The following is a 26,621-nucleotide window of genomic DNA, read 5'->3' as shown; positions in this document are numbered from 1 at the left end:
TGGGGTGTTTTTTATACAGCACGAATGCACATTTTTCAAAAATGAAACAAATTGAGCTGGTCATTTCGTGAATAGTTATACAATTCTACTGTAATCTCAGAAAAGCTTTGGACCGAGCCTTGTTTATGGATAGATATTTATTGCTCCCAATACTTAATCCCATTTTACTCAAAAGATAGCTTTGGCATTACCACCCATTAAATTTTGTTAAGAACTGTCATAAATGCTATTGATATTTCTTCCAGTGATAGGTTACAAGGGGCTGGTATGGACAGTCTGTCTGAGACTGCCCCACCCACCCATGTTTAGGAACATGGACTCCCACTTCCCCCCAGGGCCTGCTCTCGCTGCCCTGAGGCAATTGTCTTGTGGCCTCATGATAGAACTGCCCCTGATAGAAGCAAATTCTATAAATGTATATTTGGAAGAGGGCGGGCCCAGATTTCAGAAAAGCATCAGCAGTGAGTCACCTAAATAGGCTCAGAAGGCACAAAACTAAATTTACCCAGCATCTCAGTGCAGGGGGCGGGGAGGTGGCGGGGGGGGGGATGACTAATAGTGTGACTCTCTTGTTTCCTTTGGATCTCTCCACAGCTTTTGATACCATTGACCATGGTATCCTTCTGGACCACCTGAGGGATTTGGGGATAGGAGGCATTGTTTTACAGTGGTCCCACTCCTATGTCGGGTAGATTTCAGATGGTGGTGCTTGGTGACAGTTGCTCTTCAAAACAGGAGCTACTATATAGTAGCCTGAGCCATTTCAGTAGGGCGGTATAAAAATCGAATAAATACATTCATACATACATACATACATATATAAATATAGAGTCCCTCAGGGTGCCATTCTGTCACCAATACTTTTTAACATCTACACGAGTGAGGTCATCAGGGGATTTGGTGCTGGGTATTATCAATATGCTGATGACACTCAGATCTATTTTTCCGTGTCATCAATATCATAAAATGCCTCTAGCCCCTTTAATGCCTGCCTACAGGCAGTAGTGGACTGAATGAGGGATAATAAAATGAAGCTGAATCCAAGGAAGTCAGATGTGTTCATTGTTGGAAGTCGTAATCTGCAAGACGGGATAGAACTTCTTGTTTTGGGCCAGGTTACACTCCCTCAGAAAGAACAGGTTCATAGCTTGGGAGTGCTCTTAGGCTTGGGTTTCACCCTGGTGCCTCAGGTTGAGGATATGGCCAGGAGCGCTTTTTACCAGCTACAATTGATTCAACAACTCCGTCTGTTCCTTGAGAAGTATTTCCTGAAAACAGTGGTACACCAGCTGGTAACCTCCAGGTTGGACTACTACAATGTTCTCTATACAGGGTTGCCTTTGTATATAGTTGGGAAACTTCAGTTCAAGATGTGGCAGCCAGATAGGCATATCCCAGAGAGACCACATTATGCCTATTCTTAAACAGTTGCACTGGTTGCTGATATGTTTCCAGGCAAAGTACAAAGTGCTAGTTATTACCTGCAAAGCTCTGAATGGCTTAGGTCCGGGTTACCTGAGAGAGCACCTTTCTCTACAAGATCCCCACCGCTCACTAAGATCATCAGGAAGGGCCCATCTTTGGGTGAAACCAATTAATCTGGTGGTGACCTGGGATTGGGCCTTCTCAGTTGTTGCCCCAGGTTGTGGATCGTGCTCCCTGTGGATATAAAAGGATTATCTTCCTTGGAGGCCTTCACAAGAGCCTTAAAGACCTATCTTTTCAGCCTGGCTTTTAATTATATCTAGATTTAATTTTAATCTGGTTTTTTTAAAAAGTTAATTGTTTTATTATGTGCTTTTGGTTTTCATGTCAACCACTCTGAAACACTTTAGGAAGGGTGGTATATAAATTGAATGAATGAATGAATGAATGAATGAATAACTCAACAGATGAACTGAAGTTACAGAACACAAAATGGAACCATTTAAACACCTCTACTGAAAATAAGAGCATCTCTCCCCACTCTCTCTCTCTCACACACACACACACCCCATTCTAACTACTCCCCTATGGCAGGCGCGGCTCGTGAACTCTCCTTGGGGGCGCGGCGGGCGGCTTCTTTAAGGTAAATGGAGCCGGTGCTCCGTGCCACCCAGCAGCCCCCACGATGGGGAATCGCCTCCACCACTCACCTGTCTCCCGTGGAGGCGAGCCCCTGCCAGTGGCCAGGTGAGTGACGGAGATGATTCCCCGCCACGGGGGCTGCTGGGCGGCACGGAGCACCAGCTCCATTTACCTTAAAGAAGCTGCCCGCCGTCCTCCCAGAGGAGAGTTCACGAGCTGCGCCTGCCCTATGGTGCAGTTCCATGCAGTTGCAGTATACAGGCTGGCAAGTGTCTGAAGCACATTGACAGGGCAAAGCATATGGCGTTTTCCAGCTCAGTCATTGCCTGCCTGTCTGCAAGGACAATGACCAGGTGGGAAAGGTTCAACCAAGTGACTCATTTATTTAAAGCTATATAACCCAAATGATCACCAAGGCAGCTTAACCGTGTAACTCTGATATTTGTACACTTAATACCGGATGACTGCATAGGATTGTGCTTCGAGTGCATGTGAAGGGACCTGGACCTACTAAAATACAGCTATGTTCCTATTCATACATTATCTTGTCACTGTGCTGATACAGGTCTTTTTACAGAATAGGATGAATATTTCTCACAGGTGAAAAGGCAATGAACTACTTCAGAAAGAATTTGTTGTTATTTTAAAAAAATGATAGTGAAGCTGAAACTTCAGGAAATAAGCAGCTGTGAACAGGTGATAGCAAACAGCGAAGCTATTCTGATGATCACCAGAAAGCAAGCTAAGGGAACCTTAGTCCCAAGGTGGCTAGCGCACCTAATTCCTCCTCCCCTTAAATGAGGTTAATGGAGCAAGTGCTGCATTAACCTTGTTTTTCTGCTCATGTGCCACCATGACGCAAGGCAATACATGAGTAGACCTCCGACCAGGAGGCTACAAGCAGCCTCCTGTGCTTGGGGGTGCCCCCAGAATGCCCCATGCGCTCGCACGGGGCATCTTGGGATTTCTGGGGGTTGAGTGGCCCCTGATCCCTGCAGCCCCCACTGGCTCCACGACGGAGCCGGTAGTTGTATGGGCAGCTGACCCGGGCCATCGTCTTCGGGGAGAGTGGGGTAAGTCCAGTCTCCCCACAAACCACCTCAATATGCTTCACACTAATCATGTGAAGCGCCTCATCGTGTAGTTAAAGATAATGGGGTAGGAGCCATTAAACATCCATGAGAAACTTCCCCTTTGAGCTCCAAAATGGTCTAGCCCCACTAAATACATATTTTTAATTACAATTTTAATGTAAGCTAAGAACCTGGCGCTGTATATCCCCAGAGATTCTCTTGTGGTAAGCTAGAGACTTAGTTACAAAACTCTCTAGAAGGTTCTTCTATAGAAACCTATATACTAGGGCAATATAAAGCCACAGAGATTCTAGCCTGATTCAGACATTATTGAAAAGCCCCTCTGTAGTCATGTACAGTAGGGAGAGTGGGGGAGGAAGTCTCGCCTTGGCTGCGTCACTCACCTGCGCACCCCACTGTTCATGATTATGACGGGACTTGTCTGAAGAAAGAAAAACCCTCCCTGTGATGATGGGCACATCCGTGATCACAAGCTGCAGAGCGCATGAGTGTGAGTGACATTGTGGGGGTGAGACTTCATCTCCCTTCGCCCCACTGTAAGAACATAAGAACAGCCCTCCTGGATCAGGCCCAAGGCCTATCTAGTCCAGGATCCTGTTTCACACAGTGGCCAGGAAGATGCCACTGGGAAACCCACAGACAAGAGCTGAGGGCATGCCCTCTCAGCAACTGATATTGCTTACTTCCCTGAAACTGGTGTTCAGAGGCATCCTACCTCTGAAGCTGGAGATGGCCTATAGCCCTTGGACTAGTGGCCATTGACAGACTTGTCCTCCATGAATTTATCCAAATCCTTCTTAAAGCCATCCAGGTTGTTGGCTGTCACCACATCCCATGGCAGAGAATTCCATAGGTTAATGATGCATTGTGTGAAAATGTACTTCCTTTTGTGGGTCCTAAATTCTTTGCAATCAGCTTCCTGGCTAGAGGGGCATTTTTATAATGTCTGAAGCCACCTTATCTTTCCTTCCAGTGTGTGGAAGTCAGACATATAGGGTCATAATCTTACCCCCACAAACACACACACACACACACACACACACACACAGCATTGGGACAAAGCAAACATGCCTCAAAGCTGCTTGAACTTAGCAGTACTAGAATGAAGTGTTCTACCATAAAGTATTACTGCTGAAAAATGCAGTAAGAAACAGCCCCAGCATTAGGTGAAGTACTACCTAGCACTGAGTAGAAAGCCTGAAAAATTCCACATTTCTAGGCAATATGGCAATCTATACATAGTGAGCAATGTTTAACTTTTCAAAAAGAAGTGATGGGGCTCAGCCTTCCTAGAAGCCACACATCTGACCTTGTCTGTAAACCCAGATATGAATCTGCCAGTTACAAAGTCCTCAGTGATGCCAGGAATCTGTACATGCTCAGAAGTACCTTAGTTTTAATTGTTATTTAATGTGCTTTGAGACTAAGCTTTGGCACTGAAAACAGTTTGCAGAGCTGTGCTCAAAGATCCCCAAGTTCAGTCATAGCTCAAATTAAACCCTGACAGGGATTGTAAATCTGAAATGGGAAGTTTGAAATTGTTAGAGTCACATATTTATAAAACCATATTCAATTAGGCTAGAAAAGTGCAATTTCTGTCATCATGTCATAAAAAGATGTGTTTTTCTCTCAGATCTACTGTAAGGAAAGCTAGCCTATATTGTTGCAGATAGAGGCTGTTTTCAATCAGTTACAAGGAGCAATCCAATTACTAGATGGTTTAGTGCAGTAACTGACTCCAGCCTAATTTAATTTCTTTAGGTCTCTAAAGATCAATTGATCTGATTTGCTTCCCTCCCTAAAGGCTAGTTAGGAAAAAAAGCAGACTTAAATATCTGGAAATGAAATCCAAAGCTTTGTCCCACATTCACACTATTTAGGTCAACTCAAAGCCTCACAGTGTGTGATGAATGGGAGTTCTCTTAGATGTTTTGAACGGCACAGGTGACCATTATGAAATGCCAATATCTCACATCATTCATACACAAAATTGTGTCTGCCTTAGAAAGCTCATTCACAAAATGGATTATCTGATTACAAGGGCTAATCAAATATCCACCTTTCAAGAAGAAGGTGTGAATGTGAACTTGCGAACAGTCTGTGCCAAAGCATGTAAATGGAACAGATAATATTGTTTATTTTCACAAGTGGCATTTGAGACTCTATTAACTTTGTAACTTGTCTTCAAGGTCCATTAAATGAAATTATTGAAATTGTGTAATGCATAGCTTTTAGTTTCATCTAAAATATACACTAAAGACCCCTTCTAGTGCTTCCAAAGCACAGCTTGATAGATCTATCTTTCTGTTAAGATCCTTTTTATGCCCCTAGCTTGTAGAATTGAATTTTCTCATTTTTGGTCCCTCTCAAGAACATTATACTTCTCCAGAGTGGACCAGTGTCCACAGCATCATATTGGGGCAGTAAGGATGAACTGAATTTTCACAGCAAAATTCATACTCACCAGATTTAGACAATCTATCCCTGGGTAGAAATCCTCCAGATTTTGTTGGCAAGCAAAAGCTCATACGGGCATTTATCTACACATTCATCAGAATGAGGCAACAAAGCTCCGAGATGATAGGATAGCTCTTCAGGTAGCAAGACCATGTTTAAACAATCACCCACAAAAAAAGTTCTGTGCCATGCAGAGGAAAACTGCATGGTGGCAAGAGCAGGTGGGCAAGAGAGCAAAGAACTGTGTGGCAGGGAGAAGGGATGGCTGGCTAGAAGCTGTTTTTTGCTTCCAAGAAGTTTTACTTACATAGCAGAGTATTCAAACATTTATTACCTCACCTACCATCTGATATTATCTCACCTACCATCTGAAATGGTACAGCATTCTTATCACCTCAGATTTTGCCATCTCGTTCCCAACCCATTCTACTGTGTGTATCGAAGCCAGCCTGAAATGGTTGAGAAAATGGAGGATATTTTGGCAAGTTTCAGGGGAAGTGATGGGGAGGGTACACCAGCACTCCTCCTAGCCCCTGTAGACGGACAGCTATTATTTTGTTTTTCCCAGAATCCCTGTCAGAATATTGAACATCCTGATGCAGGTACACTTAGGTAAAGTGTGCCGTTGAGTCGGTGTCAACTCCTGGTGACCACAGAGCCCCGTGGTTGTCTTTGGTAGAATACAGGAGGGGTTTATCATTGCCATCTCCCACACAGTATGAGATGATGCCTTTCAGCATCTTCCTTTATTGTTGCTGCCCGATATAGGTGTTGGGAAACACACCAGCAGGGATTCAAATCGGCAACCTCATGCTTGCTAGGCAAGTCATTTCCCGCTGCACCATTGGGTGGCTCTAGGTACACCTACTCCAGGGCATCTCCAGGGCATTGTGGGGGGGACAAAATGGGGACAACTAGGCAAAAGGGGCCAAGACGAGCACCAGTGAATTCCCACCAGCCCTGAAAATGCCAAACAGGTGAGACAATTTTGCCCCTCTTTTGCTATCCTGGACTTGAATTCCCTCTGCCCTCAAATTTAGCCAAAAGTTATTGATGGGAAACTTTCAGCCCAACCCCAGATCCAGCCTAAGAAATGCAGCTGAACACATTATTTATACAAGCAATCATTTGCTGTGTGGTAACCTCTTGCTAAACCAGAAGCATAAGTAGGAATGTGTGATTAGGGGCATTCACCTGCTGAAAGCACCAGCTAGAATGGGGCACAATATGGACCTCAAGTCATGCCACATATACACTGCCTAATTCTTAACATGTTTACTGCTAGTAGGTACTACTGAATTCATGGAACTTGCTCCTCAGTAAGGAAGGTGGTCTTAAAGTTATTAAAATAATGAATCATGTAGCATGATCTTTTTGAACATGTGTTAGTGATAGGGCCCAATGGGAGAACAGGAGGAAAAGAATTAAAATTGTGCCCCCAGCATAGAAAGGACTAGTTAAAGTACTCTGGTAAGTCTGTTGTCTGAATCTTACTACCTATCAAAAATGTATGAGAAAATACTTGCATTCAACTATTTTAATGGATCAAAACACACTAATAAAAATGGTCAAGCAAAATGTACCAATAAAAATTCTCACTAGTCAATAGGATATCATAAGGGTCCAATTGTAAGAAGGGCACATTACAGAAAATAGATAATACGACTATCCCAACATCTGCACTGGATTCCAGTCACAATTCTTAAATCTCTTTTTTAAAGCTATAAATCCTAAATGACTTAACCCCACATATTTTAGAAACTATATTCTCTCTTAGGATCTATCACATGCTTTATGATCAATCATCTATAAGCTGCTTAAATACAGTACAGTTGCTTTATCCAAACTATATCCATTTCCAACTGTAGCTCACTGAGTAAATAAATATGTTAGGTGGGCCCATATCCTTTTTATTTATTGGTATGCATGAAGTCAACCCAAAGTATTTGGTGTGTTCCTGTCAATCAGGTGGGGTGCACTAGGTATTACACAAGGACAGGAGTTATTTCACCCGAACCACCCATCCACCCCAACCTTCTGTGGCTTCTCAAAGCTTTCTCTTTGCACTATTTGTGCTAGAAGGGGCATTTTCACACTCAGAATCACCAGTGTCCCGTTTTTTCATTGAATCTATGGGGAAATGGCTAAGTTATGAGCAAATGTTGAAAAACAGACATGAAATCTCAAGAACGCAGTTGAGTCTTTCCCCCTAAGGCTGCACTCACACGTAATGAGAAACCACAGTTAAATGGGGCGGAGGTTGGAATTTGTGTACATCCAAATGTGTGAAACCGCAGTTTCACAGCAAAAGCAGCTTGTGGTTTCCCTTGACAAACTCCAATTTGAACCTTTGGTTTGTAGTGAGTTTCGCCTTCCCAACCTGAGATTTTATGGCTGCAGTATTATGTCCGAATGTGGACGCCACCAGAACCACAGTTTTGTGCTGTTTCTGGAACTCTAATCATAGAGAGGGCAGCCCAGACCCACCCAGGATCGCGCCTGCTCAAAGCCTATGGTGCTTCTCACTGGCTGCCTCTCCAAGCACTTGCCTGGCCCTCTTGTGTCCAATTTAATAAAGCAGTTGCCTGACAACAGGGATGCCGCCGTGTCCCATCCCAAGCCTGTAAGCTATCAAACAGGCAAGTCACATGGGGTCACGCCCTCTTCAAATTCTGTCCCTTGTTCCCCCCTCCTGGCATTCAGAAGATAAAGGGGACAGGATGGAATGATGGGCACTGTGTATTTTGCTCTCCAAAAATGAAGTGATAAAGATGTATGTTCACAAGCACGTGCAGTCACAGGGCAACTCCATTAGATCCCATATAATATATGGCAGGTGCAGCAATACCCTGGATCAGTTTAAAAGGTAGCCCTACCCAGGAATTCTTGAATGGCTCTGGTCTATTTTTTTGTACAGTGATGTTGGGAAAGTGGAGTCTAGCCCCTTCCCCTTGGGTTAATGTTTGCGGTCCTTAGGCAAACTCATGAAAAGGTCTGGGCAGCAGGATCAGCATTACCTTCAGTGAAAGGAGTTATTCTACATGTGTGATGATGACAGATGCTACTCCTGAGCAGACTGCTCTCTCATGAGAGTGGAAGGCCATGGGGCCTTCACAACTCATGAGAAGAACAGACCGGAGAGACAGGGGGATTGGGCAGAATCACTAATAATATGTGATGAAAGCCATTCTCCCATGGACCACTTTCTGACAAGAGCGTTAGGTCATGGAGACATGCATGCTGGCAGATGCCACCCAGTCTGGTTGCTCCAAACAAGCAAGCCATGGGGATGGGTACCCCAGCAACACCTCTCCCTGTCTTGGTGGCTGTCACCAAGAATCAGTCAAAGCAGGCCCTTTGCCAGCCTGTCTGCCCATTTGAACATATCCATCTTTATTTTTGCCCAGAATGGCAACCCCACTCTACTGGTGTCACAGACAACCTGGGCTCCCCTTTCCCGTGATTCTCCATGGCAGCAGATCTGCATATGTTGCGATGCCAGTCCAGACCTGGGAAATTTGAATGAGAGTAAATATCTGTCCCCAGTCCTGGTGTTTCCCCAGTCTACCCACCCAACTATGCCCAGACACATGGAGCATCAAATTCTCCTCTGTGTGGGTCACTGTGCAAATGTCCTATCATTAACAAGAGAGAACAGAGGCCTTGCACAGGGGGGCACGCTGACCACTCAAGGGGGCACGCCAACCGTGATCGTGCCTTTTTGGAATGGACCACCCACCCTTGGCAGGGAAAGGGCATTTAAATCCCTTTAAATGCCATGCAAGCCCTTCATATGAAAGTGATTGCACTGTTGTCCTTGTAAGAGCCCCACAACAAAAACAGCCTAACACAAGCAAAATTTCTGGCAGCAGGGGGAATGCTGAGGGGCACTATTTCTCTGTTACTCAGGAAAGGGAAGGGAACATAATTACTTCCAAGGAGGGGGTATGTATATGAGGAAGGGCAAAGGATCCTGGAGTCTGGCCTGTTGTGACCAAGGATGCTCTTGTGATGGCTCACTCCGGCAAAACAGTCCATGGAGACCGCACTGGTAAGAAGCAGAATGGTCTTTTTCCTCACTGAAGACAGGAAAGAGGCCATTCAGCTTCTTACTGGTGTGCGAGCTGGCTGGTGAGCGGGGCCAGTGGCAACAAGAGTGGCAAGAGCAGGTGGGTGAGAGAGCAAAGAAATGGCAGCAGGAGGAGGAGGATCCGTGGCGGCAGCAGTAAGGTGCTGCTGAGGAGCATTTGCATAATAAAGTGCAAAAAAATTCCATGGTGGGGAAGATTTGACAAGGGGCCAAAGTTCATTTATTAAGCACAGGTCCCCCTCTGACCTTGTTACACCACTGCAGAATCCTCCTCCATTTTAAAAAGCAAAGGTATTCAATTAAAGAAAACAATCTTTTGTTTACAGGGGTATTATGGGTGTAGCACCTCCAACTAAGCTCCAAAAAAAATGAGGAAATTCAATGACCCAGGATCCTTCAACTGTAAAAAAATTCCTGTGTTTCTGCAACTCTCTCCCCAAAACACACACACACACACACACACACACACTCCGTTGAATGGAGAGTGAGTTGAATTGTTTTTTGGCCCTTGAGGGTTTCTATAGGAGACAAGATTGCTGTTTCAGGCCTCAGACAAGGCCTGCTTCATTATCCATCTTGTGGAATCCAACACTTTATGAGGTATTGATACTGAAGCTATTCCTACAATCCACAGAGATCAGGCTAAAGGAGCCCAGCCCGGTTTCTGTGGATCGTGAGAACCACCAGGTTCGCAGGTGAGCCCAGTGGTTCCGCGGCAGCTAGCTCGCCTAATTCCCCCTCCCTGTAAACCAGGTTAACAGAGCGAATGCTCCATTAACTGGGGGTGGGGGTTGGTTGTGTGATGCCACAGCGTGTCCCTGTGCTGCAGCAACTCATGAGGACACTCCCAGCCAGGAGGCTCCAACAAGCCTCCCGGCCTCGGGGGTCTCCTCAGGATGCCCCAGGCACTCGGTGTGGCACATCCTGAGACTTCCGGGAGCCAGGCAGCCCCTGATCCCCGCCACCCCTACCGGCTCTGTGATGGAGCCAGTAATCATGTGGGCGGCCAATCCAGCCACCCAGGGACTGCTCCCTGCTCACCTGCTGGGAGAGCCCGGTAAGGCCTCCTTGTGTGAAACTAGTTTGCTTTCATGCTCATTTGACAAATAAATAATAAATAAATTTGAAACTGGTTTTCAAATAATAATAATAATAAATTTATTATTTATTATTATTATTATTATTATTATTTATTTATTATAATAAATAAATAATAAATAAATTTGAAACTGGTTTCATGCTCATGAACAACCACTTTCTGGGGGAATTAAGGTACAGTGTTTGTGTGGGGGCAGTATTAATAAATATGAATAATTTCTTCAAATTGAATTATAAATATTATTTTTAACAGCGATTTCTTTCCATTGCCTCTGAATTCATTTCTGTGTTGGTGTCTGGAGTGTAGACTCTTACTAATTGTGCTGATTGTAGTTGTTGCCTGATGAGGTAACAGCACTCACCATATGTTCAGAGGCACATGTTACCAAATGCCCCAGCTTTTGCTGTTGCCACCAGCATATGCATTGGAGCATAGAGGACTATCCAGTATCATCACTAGAACATACATGGAGAGAGAGATGGCTTGTTTGAAAATGCCCAGTGACAAGTTTTCCCTACACCTTACACCTCAGGGAGAAGGCTAGTCTAGAAGTTGAGTTCAAAAACAAATAAAGATTTATTAAGCAATTAAGACATTGCATACTGAGAGAGACATAGAACAGCATACCCAGACAGGCACTGGCCTTCAACAACAAATGAACAGTTCTGACTCTAACTGACCAAGACAGACCTATTAACATCTCATCATGTCTCTAGTGGCTAGAAGATATTGCTGCAGTGCTAGGAGCAATGCTTTAGAATTCTCACTTCTAACTCTTGCACCTCCAGATCATCTTCGGAGGCTCTCTTCCAAGTGTTCCTGTCATTGGAAGGGATATGGGTGGCAAGAGGGCCTTATTGGTGGTGGCCCCCCACCTGTGGAATCATCTGCATAGAGAGGCTCATTTGGAGGCTACCTTATTGTAATTTTGATACCAAAGACCTTTTCATTGTCTCAAGCCTTTAAATCATAAGATGTGAATTTGATGCTGAAATTTGATGCTGCTTCTTTTAGCCTGCTGGTTATTGATTGTGGTTATTTTATTGTGTGTGTTTTTTACTTTATCACCTTATTCCTTTTATTTTAGGGTGGTATATGAAAAACCACCCTATATATAATGTAGGATCCAGGGAAGACTCTGCTACATGACCTTGCTGAGTATTTTAATCAGCTCGAGTGTTCTAATAGGCTTGGACCAGAGAGATATGAATTGTAAGAACAGACATGAAGAACAGCCTTAGAAGTACCAGAGACTGAAAGGCAAACACAGAAGTTATGCTGCCATCTATTCCTACAGTGTCATACATATTTATATTTGGAAGTCCAGAAATAATAAGTCTGAAAAGCCAGATGAGGAAGATGAACATCATTAGGCATCTGAAACACTAAAAATAGTTCTACCTTCAAACTGTTCAAAAGCATTTGTAAAAAAAACCCCATGAGACAAGACCTCTGATATGCAACATAATCTCCAGATGCATGGCTACTTAAGAACAGAAAGTATATGTTTCATACCAGCTGTCCCCTTATTCCTCCCCCATCCTGCTCCCCCTCATTATCTTATCTGAGGGGAAAGTAAGCAAACAGTCCCAATTACCTCTCAATATCAGTGAGTCTGGAAGAGTCCCTGAATCCTTTAGCAAAAGGGTTGCTGTCAATTTTCAGCTTGGTTATCTGAAAACAAAGAGAAAAGTGCAGTTGCAATCAGCACTTGGCGAAAAACTCTTGCAAGCTAAGAAGTGGGACCCAAAGCCATTCTCATCAAATTCCCCACCCAGTTGACAGATTTTTGTTTTGATTCAGAGGTAGAATGGCAATTAGACAACCTCCTGCTAGGATTGCAATTCAGCTCCATCAATACCATTGATGGACTCAAGAACTAGAGTGGCCATTTAATTTCAGTCAGTGTTCAGCAAATTCAAATTCAAACTCATCATGAAAAACATGAGGAATTTTGCGGAATGGCAAATGGGTTCCAAAAAACTGCAAAGTTTCTGGGGATTGTGGCAGTGAAGGTAGGATGCTACATTCCTACAAAGTATGCATTTCTAGTTTTCATGGTGCCTCTCCAGAGGCTGCTGTTGGTATCTCCCTTGTGTTTCTCTTTTCTTTTTGTTTAGTTTAACATTATGAGCCCTTTGGGGATAGGAAACCATTTTGTATACCTTCTCCTGCATAAACCACTTTCGGAAGTATGACTGTTGAAAAACAGTATATAAATAGTCGTCATAACAACAACAGGGCTAATTCATGAAGATGCTTACTCTGCCTACACACAACTCTCACTACATGAAAGTAGTCTTCAGCACCAACCATGCTCCTGATGTCACATATGAAATAGCAGGAAGGCAGCTTCAAAGTATGTTAGGAGGTGAGGCAGAGTGGGGCAGGATACTTAAGAACTGCAGGATCAGGCAGAAGGCCTATCTAGTCCAGGGTCCTGTTTCACACAAGTGGCCCACCAGATGCCTCTGGGAAGCCCACAGGCAAGAGCCGAGTGGACTCCCTCTCACTTGCTCCCTTGCAACTGGTATCAAAGGACACTTTGAGACCTTCTCTTCCACTTCTGGACAGCCAATACGGATAAGCAAAGTTGCTCCAAATGACACATCCCATGCACAAAATACTCCCTGCACTAACTAGCATACCATGGAAAGGGTTCACCAAAAACCTTCTCTGACATGTTAGTTTTATTTACATATGGAGCATTTTATGTGGTGGGACGTTTAAATATCAGTCCCCCACTAGCAACTTGAAATGGTATGGTCCAACAACAGGTAATCAACTGTTTTGGATCTGGATCAGAGCCCATTGGGTCACAGTAATAAGAACTTGGTAGTGAGAGGGTGTTAACATCAATTGTAGGGTAAGGAAAAATATTTGCACCACTGTCAACATTTCTGAATATATGAATATTTAGCAGCTGTCTTACTAATTATTAGATTCACTTTAGAAAGGGGGAAAATATTGATGAATAAAAATTCAAATTTGTTTACTGGAAAAAAATACAACTAGTTTTGTTCTTATGCCAAGTTTGACATCAGAAATTGGTTTGGTTGGCGTTAGATGATGAAACAGTGCTTTTTATCATGCCACACTGGGAAAAAAATATATACATCAGACCAAATAAACAGAACATCTGCAGGAAAGCTTGTAAAAGTGAAATTTGACCTGCAATTCAACTCTGTTGCAGTGGCTTGACTGTTTAAACAAATGCATGACCTTTAAATCTTAAATGTGAGATAGTTTGTTGAAAGTGTAATGTATTTAGCTCTTATCTAATAACCTGCAGAAATGTAATCAGCTCTCTTAAAACCAGCATTGAAAGAAATGGCAAAAATAAGAGAGGCTCCATTTTCATTAGTCATACATAATAGGACAGCATTTATCTCTAGGATTTCCAGAGAAGTTCCACTGGGAAATTCAGCAGTATTTACGGCATGTGCTTGTGGATCATGCACCATTTCTGTCAATGAGCCCAAATGCTCGGCTCCATGTTTAGACATTACTGTGTTCTGTACAGGCAGGGCTGGTTTCCACTTTCAGAGGGTACTCAACAAACAGCCTTCCATGGGCCCCTGCCTACTGGGTGGAACAACCTACTATTTTTAATAGAGCTTACCTTAGCAGATGGGATGGGAGAGAGGCAGTACAGCAATAACACAGAGATTCTCTTGGTCAAGAGCAGGGCTGCACAGCCTTTGGCCCAGCAGCAACTTGATGGACTACAGCTCCCATCATCCCTGACTATTGGTCAGTATGGCTGGGAATGATGGGAGTTGTAGTCCACCAACAGCTGGAGGGTCAAAGCTGTGCATCCCTTGCCAAGAGAGTCTTTGCCACACTTTGCCACCATTGTATGAAGGCTATAGGTACAAAGGTTATCTTGAGGCTCAGCAGTGTGTCTTTCTGATGGCCTTCAGCAGCTGCCCAACGATGCCAAGCCCTGACACTGACCCTATGAAAGCTGGATGATAGTGCGACAATGTAAGGAGCCCAGTGGAGGTGCAGAGAGCTCAGGAACTTGTGTGCCTTCCTTCCTCTGCTGCCCAGCAGTGGGGTGGGGGAGTGATTTTACCTGTCTTTCCCTCCTTCTTTCAAGGACTATGAAGCCTGCTCCTGTAGATTTGCAAGCAATTTTCCAGACGAATAAACCAGACTGAAATGATCTAGAAAGTGCCTTTGTCCCTTCCACTGCTCTACCTCATTCATACCATTTATCTGCAGCAGTGCCATACACCTGGGTCTCACCAGACCCAGCATTTTGTCAGGGACGGATGCTGAGCCCATATCCAGCTTTGGCTGGATCGTGCCCACTGTCACACTGCTTAATCAGACAACTCAGACATATCTGTATCAGTGAAGTGTTAGAAAAGGCTGCCTTTCAGATATTAAAGAGTGGTCTTGTGATTCTCCAATAACACCTCTCCAGATGGATGGATGTGAGCATTTCATCCAAGATCAGAGGAGGATTCTTCTGACACGGCTTAGAAAACATGTCAGTGAGCTATTTTGAGCTTTAAACAACAGGGAAGGCAGAGAGAGAGAGAGAAAAGAGTCTTCATTCCAAGTTCCTGAAGTGTTCTGGAGAAATAGCATTGCAAAAACTGGCTCAGGAGAAGTCATTTGCCCTATTTGTTCCATGAAACATTTTAGCCATCTATTCAAAACAGAAAGCAAAGCAAACCATTTCCAAAATGATTTTGGAAAACTTCATTCCCTGTAGTTCCATCATTTCATGGATCCCACATTACAACATTAATGAATGCAGGTACATAGCTATAATTGGTCAGACGGGGGGACAAATAGATCTTGGCTGCTGGTGCCCGCAAGACTTCCAGGGGCTGCCAGAAGCTTACCCACCTCCTGTGCTTTGTCTCTTGGGTCACCCAATGTCACTGTGAGCCATGTCACCATGATCCTTCCTACCACCAGGCATGGGGCCTACTGGCAGTCCCCAACAACAGTCTGATCACCCATCCTCCAGAAACCACTGTTACTGCCAGCCCATCTCTCTTGGCCAGCCACAATGCAGTCTAGTGATGTCACAGTGCTGGGAGAAGCAGGTTCAAACCCACACAGCCATGAAGCTCACTAAGTGACTTTGGCCCCATCACTCTGCCTCTCAGCTTAGCTTACATCACAGGGTGGACATGAGCATAAACGAGTGAGGAAGAAACCATATATGCCACCCTAAGTGCATTGGAGGAAGGGAGTGGTGCGGTGGTTAGAGCATCAGAGAAAGACTTGAGAAATCCAGGCATTAAACTCATTGAGGCTATTCACACAAACCTGCAAAATTGGGCAAAGGGAGCCCAGCATGGTTTTACACACGTGAGAACCACTGGGATCGCTCCCGACCCTGGTGGCTACAAGGTGGCAAACCCGCCTAAGTAGCATCCTGCTAAAATGAGGTCAAGGGAGCAAGCGCTCCCTTGACCTCATTTTTTTTTTTTTTTTATTGTGTGAAAAGCAGCCACGGCAGGCACACTTGGGAGGGGAGGGGGGAACCCCAGTAATGCACCATGCACTCATGTGGTACATTATTGGGGCTCCGGGGGGCAAGGTGGGGTGATGCAGCACGTCCCGGCACTTCAATCCCAGAGCTGCCGGGCAAGCTGCAGGGGAAGCCGCCGTTCATCTGGGTGGGCGATCCACCCGCCCAGGGACTAAGCGCCAACCATCTACAGGGAAGGTAAGCTTAACCCTCCTTCCCTGCAGATAGCCCGTGAGCTCTTCTCACAGATCATCAGAAGAGCTCTGCAGGGTGACATTGAGCCAGCCACTCTCTCTCAGCTCAACCGACCTTAAAGGGTTGTGGTGAGGATCAAATGGGAGGCATGTACACTGTACACTGCCCTGTGTTCCTTGAAAGAAGATCAGGAGGGGAAATGAAATGAAATAATAACAACCACCCAAACCAAACACTGTTTTTTGCAACCTCGCTATCCTGGCAGTGGCAGATAGTGAGTGTATCATCATCTTTATTACAGTCACACTGACCAGAGAATAGTGGGTGCATTGTCTCTCCCTGCTCAGAAAGTGACTGTTAGAAGCTCAGATGGAAAGCGGGATCACATGACCTTGCCAGCCTGCAGTACGTGCTATCCCTGGCAGCACACTTGGAGGAAGCACACTAGGAGGCTCTTCACGTGATCAGTGTGAAGAGCCATAAGGGTGTTTGCGGGGAGAGTGGGCTTAGCCCAAAGGCAAATCCAAAGGCAGCCCTGGGAGGCCAGATTGGCCACCCACACGACTGCTGGCTCCGTCACAGAGCCGGCGGGGGCTGCAGGGATCAGGGGCCGCGTAGCCCCCTGAAGTTCCAGGATGACCCGCGCAAGCGTGCAGGGCATCCTGGAGAGACCCCCGAGCCAGGGAGGCTGCTTGCAGCCTCCTGGTCAGGGGTCTACTCATGTGCCGCTATGTGCTGCGGCAACACATGAGCAAAAAGATGAGGTCAATGGAGCACTCGCTCCATTAACCTCATCTAAGAGGAGGGGGACGTAGCGAGGTTTGCTGCTGGGAGCCGTGTGGCTCCTGTTGCAGCACATGATCACCCAAAAGCGGGCTAGGCTCCCTTAGCCTGCTGTTGGGCGATCGTGCGAATCGCCTCTTTGTGGTGCACACAGAGTTCAGTGCAGCTTTCAGAAGGACACCAGAACCGCCTGATGACATGAAGCATGCCAAGCATAGACACAAGACCTCTTCAGCTGGAACTCAGACTAGACAACTTTTTTTTTTTAATGACAGCAGCTGCATCATTGCAGGATTCTGCAACTTCGCCCTTATTTTCATGTTTTGGCCTTGTAGCATTTATCAAGTCAAGAAAAGCTTGAAAACCATTTGGCAACACTCACCAATTGGTTTTGGTAGGCAGTCACAGCAGTAAACACCGTCTCTGGAAATATAAATGTTCTGAATTCTTCAGATTTCAGGTTAAGCAAGGAAGCTGTGTGGTCTTTCTTCTTAATGATGTGCACCCTGGGCTGATATTTGTGCATTGAATTCAAGATTATCTGAATCAAATAAAGAAGCATCATTGCTCAGTTGTAGTCTGTGCCTTTCAACCTCTTCGGCATTTGCAGATTCTGTCGTGAATTTTTACTTTTCATGCACTCAGCACGTCAACTCGGCAATCCAACCTCATCATTTATTTATTCTATAGAAATGATGTGATTTTATATATTTCAGCATTCCAAAAGACCCCAAAACAGTTCTTGTAATTGAGATCTGGTCTATATATCAGCATTATCAAATGGTAGAGCCCTGAGGTGGTAGACTATACAGACCAGTGGCAGCCAGGGCTGGTGGGGGGCAGGCAGAAAACGAGCAGCCGCTGTGACTTGTTCTCACACACACACCCCCCACACACACTTCATTCTCTCTTGCTTCATCCCGCCATGGTGTTTATATGCCTACACACCTTGAGGTTTGGGCAGGTTTGCAATCCCCAACCCAGCAGATACCAGCCTACATGCCTTGCAATGGGGTGAGGCAAGAAAGAGAGAGGCAATTCATTTCCCACCCAGCCTATTTCCAGCCACCACTGATACAGACTACTGGTGGGGAGTGCCATTGTTTGAATGCATACGAATTTCCTGCAGAGAGAAAACTAGCACAGCAGGAAGTGGATGTAAAGTTCCACCTTGATGTGGTAGTTGGGGGGATATTTCTTTTCCTCGCAGAGAGTTCCGTACATAGGAGGCATTTTAAAAGATGATCCCCTCACCTACAAACTGATACAAACTGTGACATATAGTGCATTCTATCCCCTCATTCTGGTTCCTGTGTAAACCAGGCATAAAGTAAAAAAGAATTGTTGGAATAGCAAAGCAATTGGAGGTAGAATGTTTTTTAAAAACCTTTCTCCCCCCTTTTTTTTGGTCTGCTTTTAAAACTTTTCATGGTCTTTTTATGGGAATGCATGCTGTGTCCTATATATATATATCCGGATCAAAGTCAGTAGCTGTCTGCAGAGAAGGATCTACCATAAAAACTCAGTGTGGCGGACTTTACATTCTTTGCTTGGGGCATGCCATGGTTTCCACTCTTACAACTGGAGAAGAGGCAGTCAGGATCCATCTGACAAGTTACAGAGTATTTGCTGCCCTGGGCCCTCAAGTTACATTCTGCGAGGTGGAGAGAGAGCATGTATCTTGCTTTTGTCATATTACTGTATTCCCGGCAGGCTTGCTGGCTATTGCTTTTTGAAAGCACTGGTCTGTTTCTTGGAAATCTCCCTTTAATACCCTTCGCCACACAGATACAGCTACACAACTGACACCTGAGTCAGAAGCTGCCTCTGTCTACAGAATAAAACAATACCCAATAAGTAATATAAATTGTTGGTAGCCATGCTAGTCCCTTAGAAAACTCCAAAAGCATCAGTTTGGTAATAGTATTATTCATTATAATATTAATACCTTTATTAGGCCCAGCCAAAATGACAGAAAGCCATGAACAGCAAGCTATTGAGTTCTCCAGAACTCCTCATCAGGCTGTTAAGCAAAGCAAAACTAGGGGAGGGGAGGGGAAAGTTGAGGATAAAAGCCCAGAAGTCTACAGTTTATACCAGTCTTAAGATGGAGTTCAGGAAGAGTTACATGGGCCTAATTTGTTTAGCCTCTGTTAGGTGCAAGATGGATTTCACTTTGCATTGAGCACGCACATGCCCCAAGCCACACCCCCTGCATCTGATGTCAGCCCCAAGGGGGTAGGCCAGTGCAGAGAACAGGACTGTCACAGCCCTGGCATAGTTTCATTTCCCCTGTCAGGGATTGGTGGAATCGCTGAAAGGGAGCTCCTTTCCTTGGAGCTCCCTTTCAGCAATTCCATCAACCACCAACAAGGGAAATGAGGAGATCAAACTATGCTGGGGATGCAACAGCCCCATTCTCTGCCCTGCTGTGCCCCCCTTGTGTCTGATGCCAGACACAGGGGAGGGGCCAATGCCTGGGGGAAAGGAGAGTCCCTGCCTCCCCAGCCAGTGTGAAATCCTGGCTGGAGAGAAGAGGGGTGTGCCTCGCGCTCCCAGCTGATGAGCACTTTGCTTGACGGCTGCATGCAGGAGGGGACAAGGTGGTGCCCTCGCCAATGGCGAGGGGGTGTCTAGGGGGTCCAGACTCTTGGGGCCTAGGGACAATTGTCCCCCCTTGCTCAGAGGTTGCTACACCTGTGTGTGTGCACACGCACCTGTGTGAGGCTTTTAAGACTGTGAGCACTTTTGGGACAGGGAACCAACTTCTATTTTCTCTTGCTATGTAAAACTGTTCTGAGGACTATTTGCTGAAAAGTGGTCCAATTTTTTTTTTTTTTTAAGATTAATAATAGTAATGGCCAATATGCTGCTCAATAAGCTGCGTCAACGTTTCCAAACCATTGGGGCTGCTGTGCACATGAAAGCCAATTCTGGTGGTGCTGCATGCACAAAAGCACAGTTGTGCAACTATTTTAAAACGAGCGCGGGGACACTTGCACAACACTGCTGCCATGGTTTCCAGTGGAAACAGCACTGCACACTGCATTACATCATTGTGCAACCGCACTCTTGAGCAACACGTCCAGTCCTGGCAGGTCAGAAATGCCATCTTGCTTTGCACAGCTTGTCAGCCATTAATGATAATAATAATGGGGTCAAAATGTTGTAGCCCTCTCCCAAGATCCCCCTCACTTGGCCAGGGAAGTCCTTTAAGTGCTATCTCTATGGCCATCAAGGCGTTCCGCCAGTTTCCAGCAACAGGTGTGCCGGCAGATATCATTGCCAAAGACAGGTAACATTGTTTTCACTTTCCACAGAGCCAGTTACTCACATGACCATGCTGATCCAGCTCGTTGTTTGTTAGTTTCACCTTTTCAAAGGACACCATCTGCTTCAGCAATTGTTCGCCTGTAAATGGAGAATCTGGATGCACGTACAGTCTAGAAAGCCAACAGACACAGGGCTCATCAGTCAAGCAGATCTGTATCATGGCACTTCCTTTTGTAACAAAGTTAGTCAAACACCACACCGTTTCAGCAGTTTTACTAGGCATCACCAGCCAGCCATCCCACTTGCCTTAGGTCCAGGCATTCATCTGAAGGCAGGCGCGTAACAATGATAGGGCAAGGGGAGACAGTTGTCTGGGGGCCCCACTGCCTGGAGGGGCACCCCAGGGGCACCTCATGTGACTCCCCATTGCCCCCTGCCCAGCCCCATAGCCTCTCAGCCACTTGCCCTCTTCGCCGTCTCTCCTGCTTGTTCTGCTGGCCCGCAATCGAAGCAGCAGGCAAGCTGCAAAGAGCTCCTTTTCTCCCGCCTCTCAGCTGATCGGCGGGTGGGCGGGGCTTCCACGGAGGCCTCCGTGTAGGCCGCAGTGAAGCCTGAACTCGAGTAGGGCCCAAGCAAGCCAGGAAGGAGGAGGCAGCCAGAGTGTTCTCTGCAGCAGAAGACCCCTTGCTGCCCTGCTCAACCCAGACCAGCATTTGCCAGGTAGAGTGTGAACTCCTTTTTGTGGTTACCTTTCCCGCCCCCCCCCCCCCATATATAGGGATCTGCTTGCCATAGGGCTTGGATATGGGGGTGGGGGAGGAGGGACCGAGAAGTCTCTGAATATTTATTTTGAAACAGCTTGGAAAATTTGCTGACTTAAAAAAAACTATCTAAAAAGTCCTATAAGTGGCTTGTTTCATGGCAGAAAATTGCAAAAACTTCTGGAACAGTATTTTATTAATTTTATTTATTCATTCATTCATTTATAAATGCACTTATGTTCAAGTTGTTTTGCAACCCAGAAGGTCTGAGTGAGAACTGTGAAGCATGTGTGGTGCTTTTATTTTATTTTTCTTGTGTGTGAACTGCTCCCCAATAACTTGCAGGGACTTCAGGGTCAATCTGGCCAACATGTGAATGCAGCACCTCCATTCCAGAGGAGATGTGTCTTAAAGGGCTTTAAAAGCCTCCTGTGAAAAACCTCCTGCAATCAAACTTGACTGAATTTGTTCAGAATTCTGGGAAAACAAACATAGGTTCACCCTGCATGGTTGAAAGTCTCCTTTGCTAATCTGCAGCGAGGGGCCCATTTTAATAATTCATCTTTCTAGTGTGTTCTAGGCATTAAAAGTAATACAAATGTATAGTACTCAATGTATATCACTATATATTGTGATGTGTGTGTGTGTATTCAGTGAAATGTATTTGCAGGCAGCATACTTATTTTGGAATATCAGACTTAAATCCTTGGGGGCCTGGGGTGTGCGGAGGCCCTGGACTTGGGGGGGGGGGCATTTTAAAATCTTGTCTCTGGGCCCACTCCAACCTTGCTACGCCCCTGTCTGAAGGCTGTTCTATCAATAGGGCAAAAGCAATAAGCTATTCCTCAAACAGCTCATAGAAGGCATTCAAAGTCACATGACACACTTCTATAGTTACAGTTGTGTAGATTCAGTCCTGGTCTACCCTTTGTAGTGGGTAGACTAGGCCTCCACCCCAGACTTAGAGGACTTTACCCACCAATCCCCAATTGGTAGACCAGCTCTCCCCAGAAAAACAGGCCTCAAAATGGTGTTTGAAACACTTGAAAAGTTCTAAGGTTGATTTGCCAAACAAGCCTGCTTGGCTGCTGTTTCAATTTGCTATTCGTTTAGAGCTCAAAACAAATCTGATATGTGTACATCTCTAATGAAATGCTCCTGTGCCTTTAGTAACAGCATAAGAGGAAATTCAGCAAGCAAAGCTTTTCTCATGAGGACAACTACCTGGCCAGGAAAAGGTTCTCTTTCTGAATGTCTGTGTCTCATGCAGTTGTTAAAAACACAGGAATATTGTCTGAGAAAGAAGTTGGCAACACCTCCAGTTGTTAGCTATTGGGATTTTGTCTACTCTAGTCTCAGTTCTCTGCCCCTATCCATTATGACCCCTCTTTCCTCTCTTTAATGAATACCACTAATATTTATATACTGTTTTTCAACAAAAAGTTCCCACAGCAGTTTACATAGATATAAATAAGTAAATTCAGTGTATAGGTCTGCCCTGTTTTCAGGTGCTGCATTCATAACAATAAGGTCTGCATTAAGGAGGGGGAAAATAGGGCCCAATTTTCAAAATGCTAACAATATACATCAAATGATGAAAGAAAAAATGTGCTGCATAAATCTTGTGGCCAAATTCCCTCCTATTCTCTCCTATGGGGATCACCAGGAAACGAGCACCAGGGCTCCTATACCTCTAAAAATTGTGCAGAAGAAGACATTTGGGCAAATGCCTCCCATTCAGGGCTGAAGGGTATACCCACTGAAGTGCCATCTTCTGTACCAGTGTCTCCCAACCAGTGTGCTGTGCTGACTCGGTCTGTGCCAGCTCCAAAAGTGGGTAGTTTAAACTCCTCACTTGTGGAGCTCATTCACCGGGAAAGACACATCCTTCCTGGCGCATTATGCAGTGAGGCATCTCTAAACCAGCTTCCCACTTCTGGAGCTGACTCACCTTGACCCCTTGTTCAGTTATAGCTACACCCCTCCCCTAATTCCATCAACTGGAGCCTTATGCAAAATAGAACCTGGGAAGTTAACATTTACGTACAGTCAGGGCCTTTGGGGAGGGGAAAGGGGGCAACTGGCCCAGCTCCCACATGCAGAGGGGCCTCATCGAAAATATGGTTCAATATCTGAAAGGATCAGATCGATCCTTTTCCTTGAAGGCAGTCGAATCAATCAGTTAAAACATAAGGTTCAAGAGTTCTTTCTGTATCCTGGGTTTTTACATTGACACAGGATGCAGTGGCTGACATACTGCGCAAAGTTACACACATGGTGCTGCTGCACAAATACAAAAATAGCACAAATGGAGTTGTGCAACAGTGCAGACATTATATATAATGGTCACACTGTCATGGATCTCGGTTTGCCCCAGTTTTTGCACTTGCACAACAGCGTTCTTGTGCAACTGATCAAATGCTACATGCCACCGTGTACATAACATTGCACAGAATGTCAGCAGAGAAGAGTGGGGGGCCCTCAAATGAACATTCTGCCCCCGGGCCTCTCTGAGTTTTTAAGAGGCCCTGTTTATAGTTAAGGAACAGTGTGCCTCTAAGCACATGCTCAGCTTTAGAATCCACTCTCAGTACCAGAAGCTCACGAAAACCTACTTCTAGTTCCCCCTACCACCCAGATTTATTTTGTTCAGGAGCCTAATTTAAGGAATGAACTTTTTAGTTGTTGCTATAGTTTAAAAAAATTGAGAGTCTGCGACTGTAAAAAAAAAAATTTTTTAAATATGAGTCAGGAACCTTTCCTCCAAATCATATGGAGATCTATCAGGAGAGTACGATCTCCCTCCTGTCTGGTTCTCCTAGACCCAATCCGCAGCCCCGCCCCCCTTTCCCTGTTGCTGTCTCCCATCCAGCCACCCATATCTAGCAGCCTCTTTTCTTCATCAGTTTGGGGGTTTTCTACATTTTCTATAACCCATCCCTCATTCCCCACAAAAACAACTCAAAGCAAAACAAGGCACAGAGATCATTTCATCTTGGGGCCATAATCCATGCCTAACTTGTGCCTCTAAGAGGAAAGAATTTCCAGTCCTTTAGTCATCAGGGAAATAATAGGAGAGAAATTCCACAGTATGAAAACCTAAGGAGATCTTGTCCACTGAAGATTCCATCATGCCATTATGACCTTGATCAAAAGTATTCACATTCTGCATAAAACCCAGTTTTTATCATCCACAACAATGCACATGAATTAAGTCCTTTTATTCTAATAATATCCCAATTGTTGAATTTGGGTCTTGTGACTGGGTCATGGAACTCCATGCAGCTGAAGTTAGCCTTGTGCAGAATTACTGTATGCATAACTCTATTCTTACCAGCAACCCCAAGTACACCTTCTTGCAAGGAAATTCCAGTGTAATCAATGAGTGGGGTGCAAGGGCAGATTAAGATTTTTGCCACCCAGAGGCAAAAGGGCTTTTGCCACCCTTTTACCTTGAACAAAAAAGGTTTGCCTTTTAAAAAATAAGGTAAAAAGGGGAATTTTCTCCTCACCCACTCCACCCTTGCTGCAGCTGCCCACAGAGAGGGGAGGCAAAATTTGAGGAGGGGCAAAATTTGCTGCTCCTCAAATTTTGCCACCATAGGCAAATGCCTACTCTACCACTGGCGGGCTGAGTGTGTGTGTGGGCACACACACACACACACACACATTAGGGGAGAGGGAGAGAGCATTGAAAAGAGGCTGGAATTCATCATTTGCTGGGCTGCATCATGACTTCCTTTTATTATTTCCGGATCTTTTCATTTTTAAAAAAAATCTTGAGCATAGTTGCTTTCATTTAATATTTCCATTCTAGATTATTATTATTATTATTATTATTAAGCATATTCAATGCTGTGTCTTTTTCCCAAACAGAAGACCAATTGCCTCTGCCCACAGCAGATCTGAGTAGAGCTTCAAATAATAATGATGAATAGCTCATGTAAAGAGGCACAGAACTGGCAGAGTGCCTTCAGAAGCAGGGCAGGGATGGGGCGAGATTTCCTCTCTCTCTTGGCCACCACTGAGCAATAACCATTTCGCCCTGTGTTGGATCATACTGCCAGCATGGTGTAGTGGTTAGAGTTCTGGACTAGGACTGGGGAGACCCGAGTTCAAATCCCCATTCGGCCATGATACTTGCTGGGTGACTCTGGGCCAGTCATTTCTCTCTCAGCCTAACCTACTTCACAGGGTTGTTGTGAGGAGAAACTTAAGTATGTAGTACTTAATTAATACTCTGGGCTCCTTGGAGGAGGAGGAGCGGGATATAAAATGTTAATAATAATAATAATAATAATATTGACTATGGTGGCATATATTTATTCCATAAGAGGTTAATAGCAAAGGGTAGCTTGTATTGTCAAGGGGATTAAACAGTACTTTGTTCTAGTGTTAAAGAAACAAAACAAACCCTCAAAGCGAATAAAATAGATAGAAGATTTAAGTACAAGCTGGAACTCATAAAGCTGATGTTTCTTTCAAACATTTGGTCTGATTGTAAAGCCATTTAAGTTAACTAGGATTCTATGCCAGAGAACCTGGGAAAGCGTCACAATAGATTTTCTAAAAGAATTTTGACTTGCACATTCACAGCAAGAAAATGTTGCCTTGCCTGTTGACAGCAGGAAAAGAAGGATTTAATGGTCATCCCTGGTGAAGTTTTATGAATGGAAATGCTTTCAAATACTATTGGATAATCCTCCTTAATTTCAGCCCCAGCAGTTGTAGTGCTGAAAGTTCTTTCTGTACAGAAATGATGCGGAGAAAGCCTGAGGGTATGAATGTCACCAAGGCTTACCCATACCGACCTCCGTGATGTCTTTTTAAAGCATCACTTATGTAAGAAAACGTATGTATATGGCTTTCTGAGATCAACAAGTTAATGCCATTTGACTCAGTCCTGCAAAACACATACATCACTATTTCAGCACCTGAATTTAAGCATACATATGGATATGCGGTTTGGGTATCAGGGCCTCCGAAACCAGATGGTGATCATAAAAGGTGAATTTAAAACCACTAGAGCTGAATATTAGAGCTCCGTGTTTATTGTTAAAGCCACTGAGAGTTTCAGTTTAATCTACAACAAACCCTAATAATGCAGTAGACAAAGCATGGGGCTAAAAACAGATAAGGTCAGCTTGAACATAAGGCAGGCTGAAGATGCACTGGACCACACCTCGACCAGGTAGGAAAGCTTCCAAGATGTTTTGATAAAAGTGACGCCAAAGACTGAAGAAAAAAACCTTGGTTTCATAGGCCCATAAAGACTGATCCTATGTTTTGTGCAGTTTGATCCTCT

At 44.8% G+C, this 26,621-nt stretch overlaps 1 protein-coding gene across 3 annotated transcripts in view; it reads right to left on the bottom strand.

Moving 5' to 3' along the window:
- TBX20 (T-box transcription factor 20) overlaps positions 1-26,621 on the bottom strand; it is a 55,606-nt gene that overhangs the window by 10,549 nt on the left and 18,436 nt on the right. Inside the window, exons 4-7 of one of the 3 annotated variants that reach the window (XM_053265018.1) lie at positions 20,617-20,725; positions 17,665-17,823; positions 12,405-12,481; positions 1,516-1,659 (exon numbers count right to left, since the gene is read on the bottom strand). In XM_053265018.1, the coding sequence (XP_053120993.1) occupies positions 1,516-1,659; positions 12,405-12,481; positions 17,665-17,823; positions 20,617-20,725 (489 nt within the window). The remainder of the gene's footprint in view (positions 1-1,515; positions 1,660-12,404; positions 12,482-17,664; positions 17,824-20,616; positions 20,726-26,621) is intronic. The other 2 variants (XM_053265020.1, XM_053265019.1) reach the window with 2 other exon arrangements.

The sequence above is a fragment of the Hemicordylus capensis genome, chromosome 6 (genome assembly GCF_027244095.1).
Source record: "Hemicordylus capensis ecotype Gifberg chromosome 6, rHemCap1.1.pri, whole genome shotgun sequence".
In the NCBI taxonomy this organism is placed as follows: Eukaryota; Metazoa; Chordata; class Lepidosauria; order Squamata; family Cordylidae; genus Hemicordylus; species Hemicordylus capensis.
This window is presented reverse-complemented; position numbering and strand designations above follow the sequence as displayed.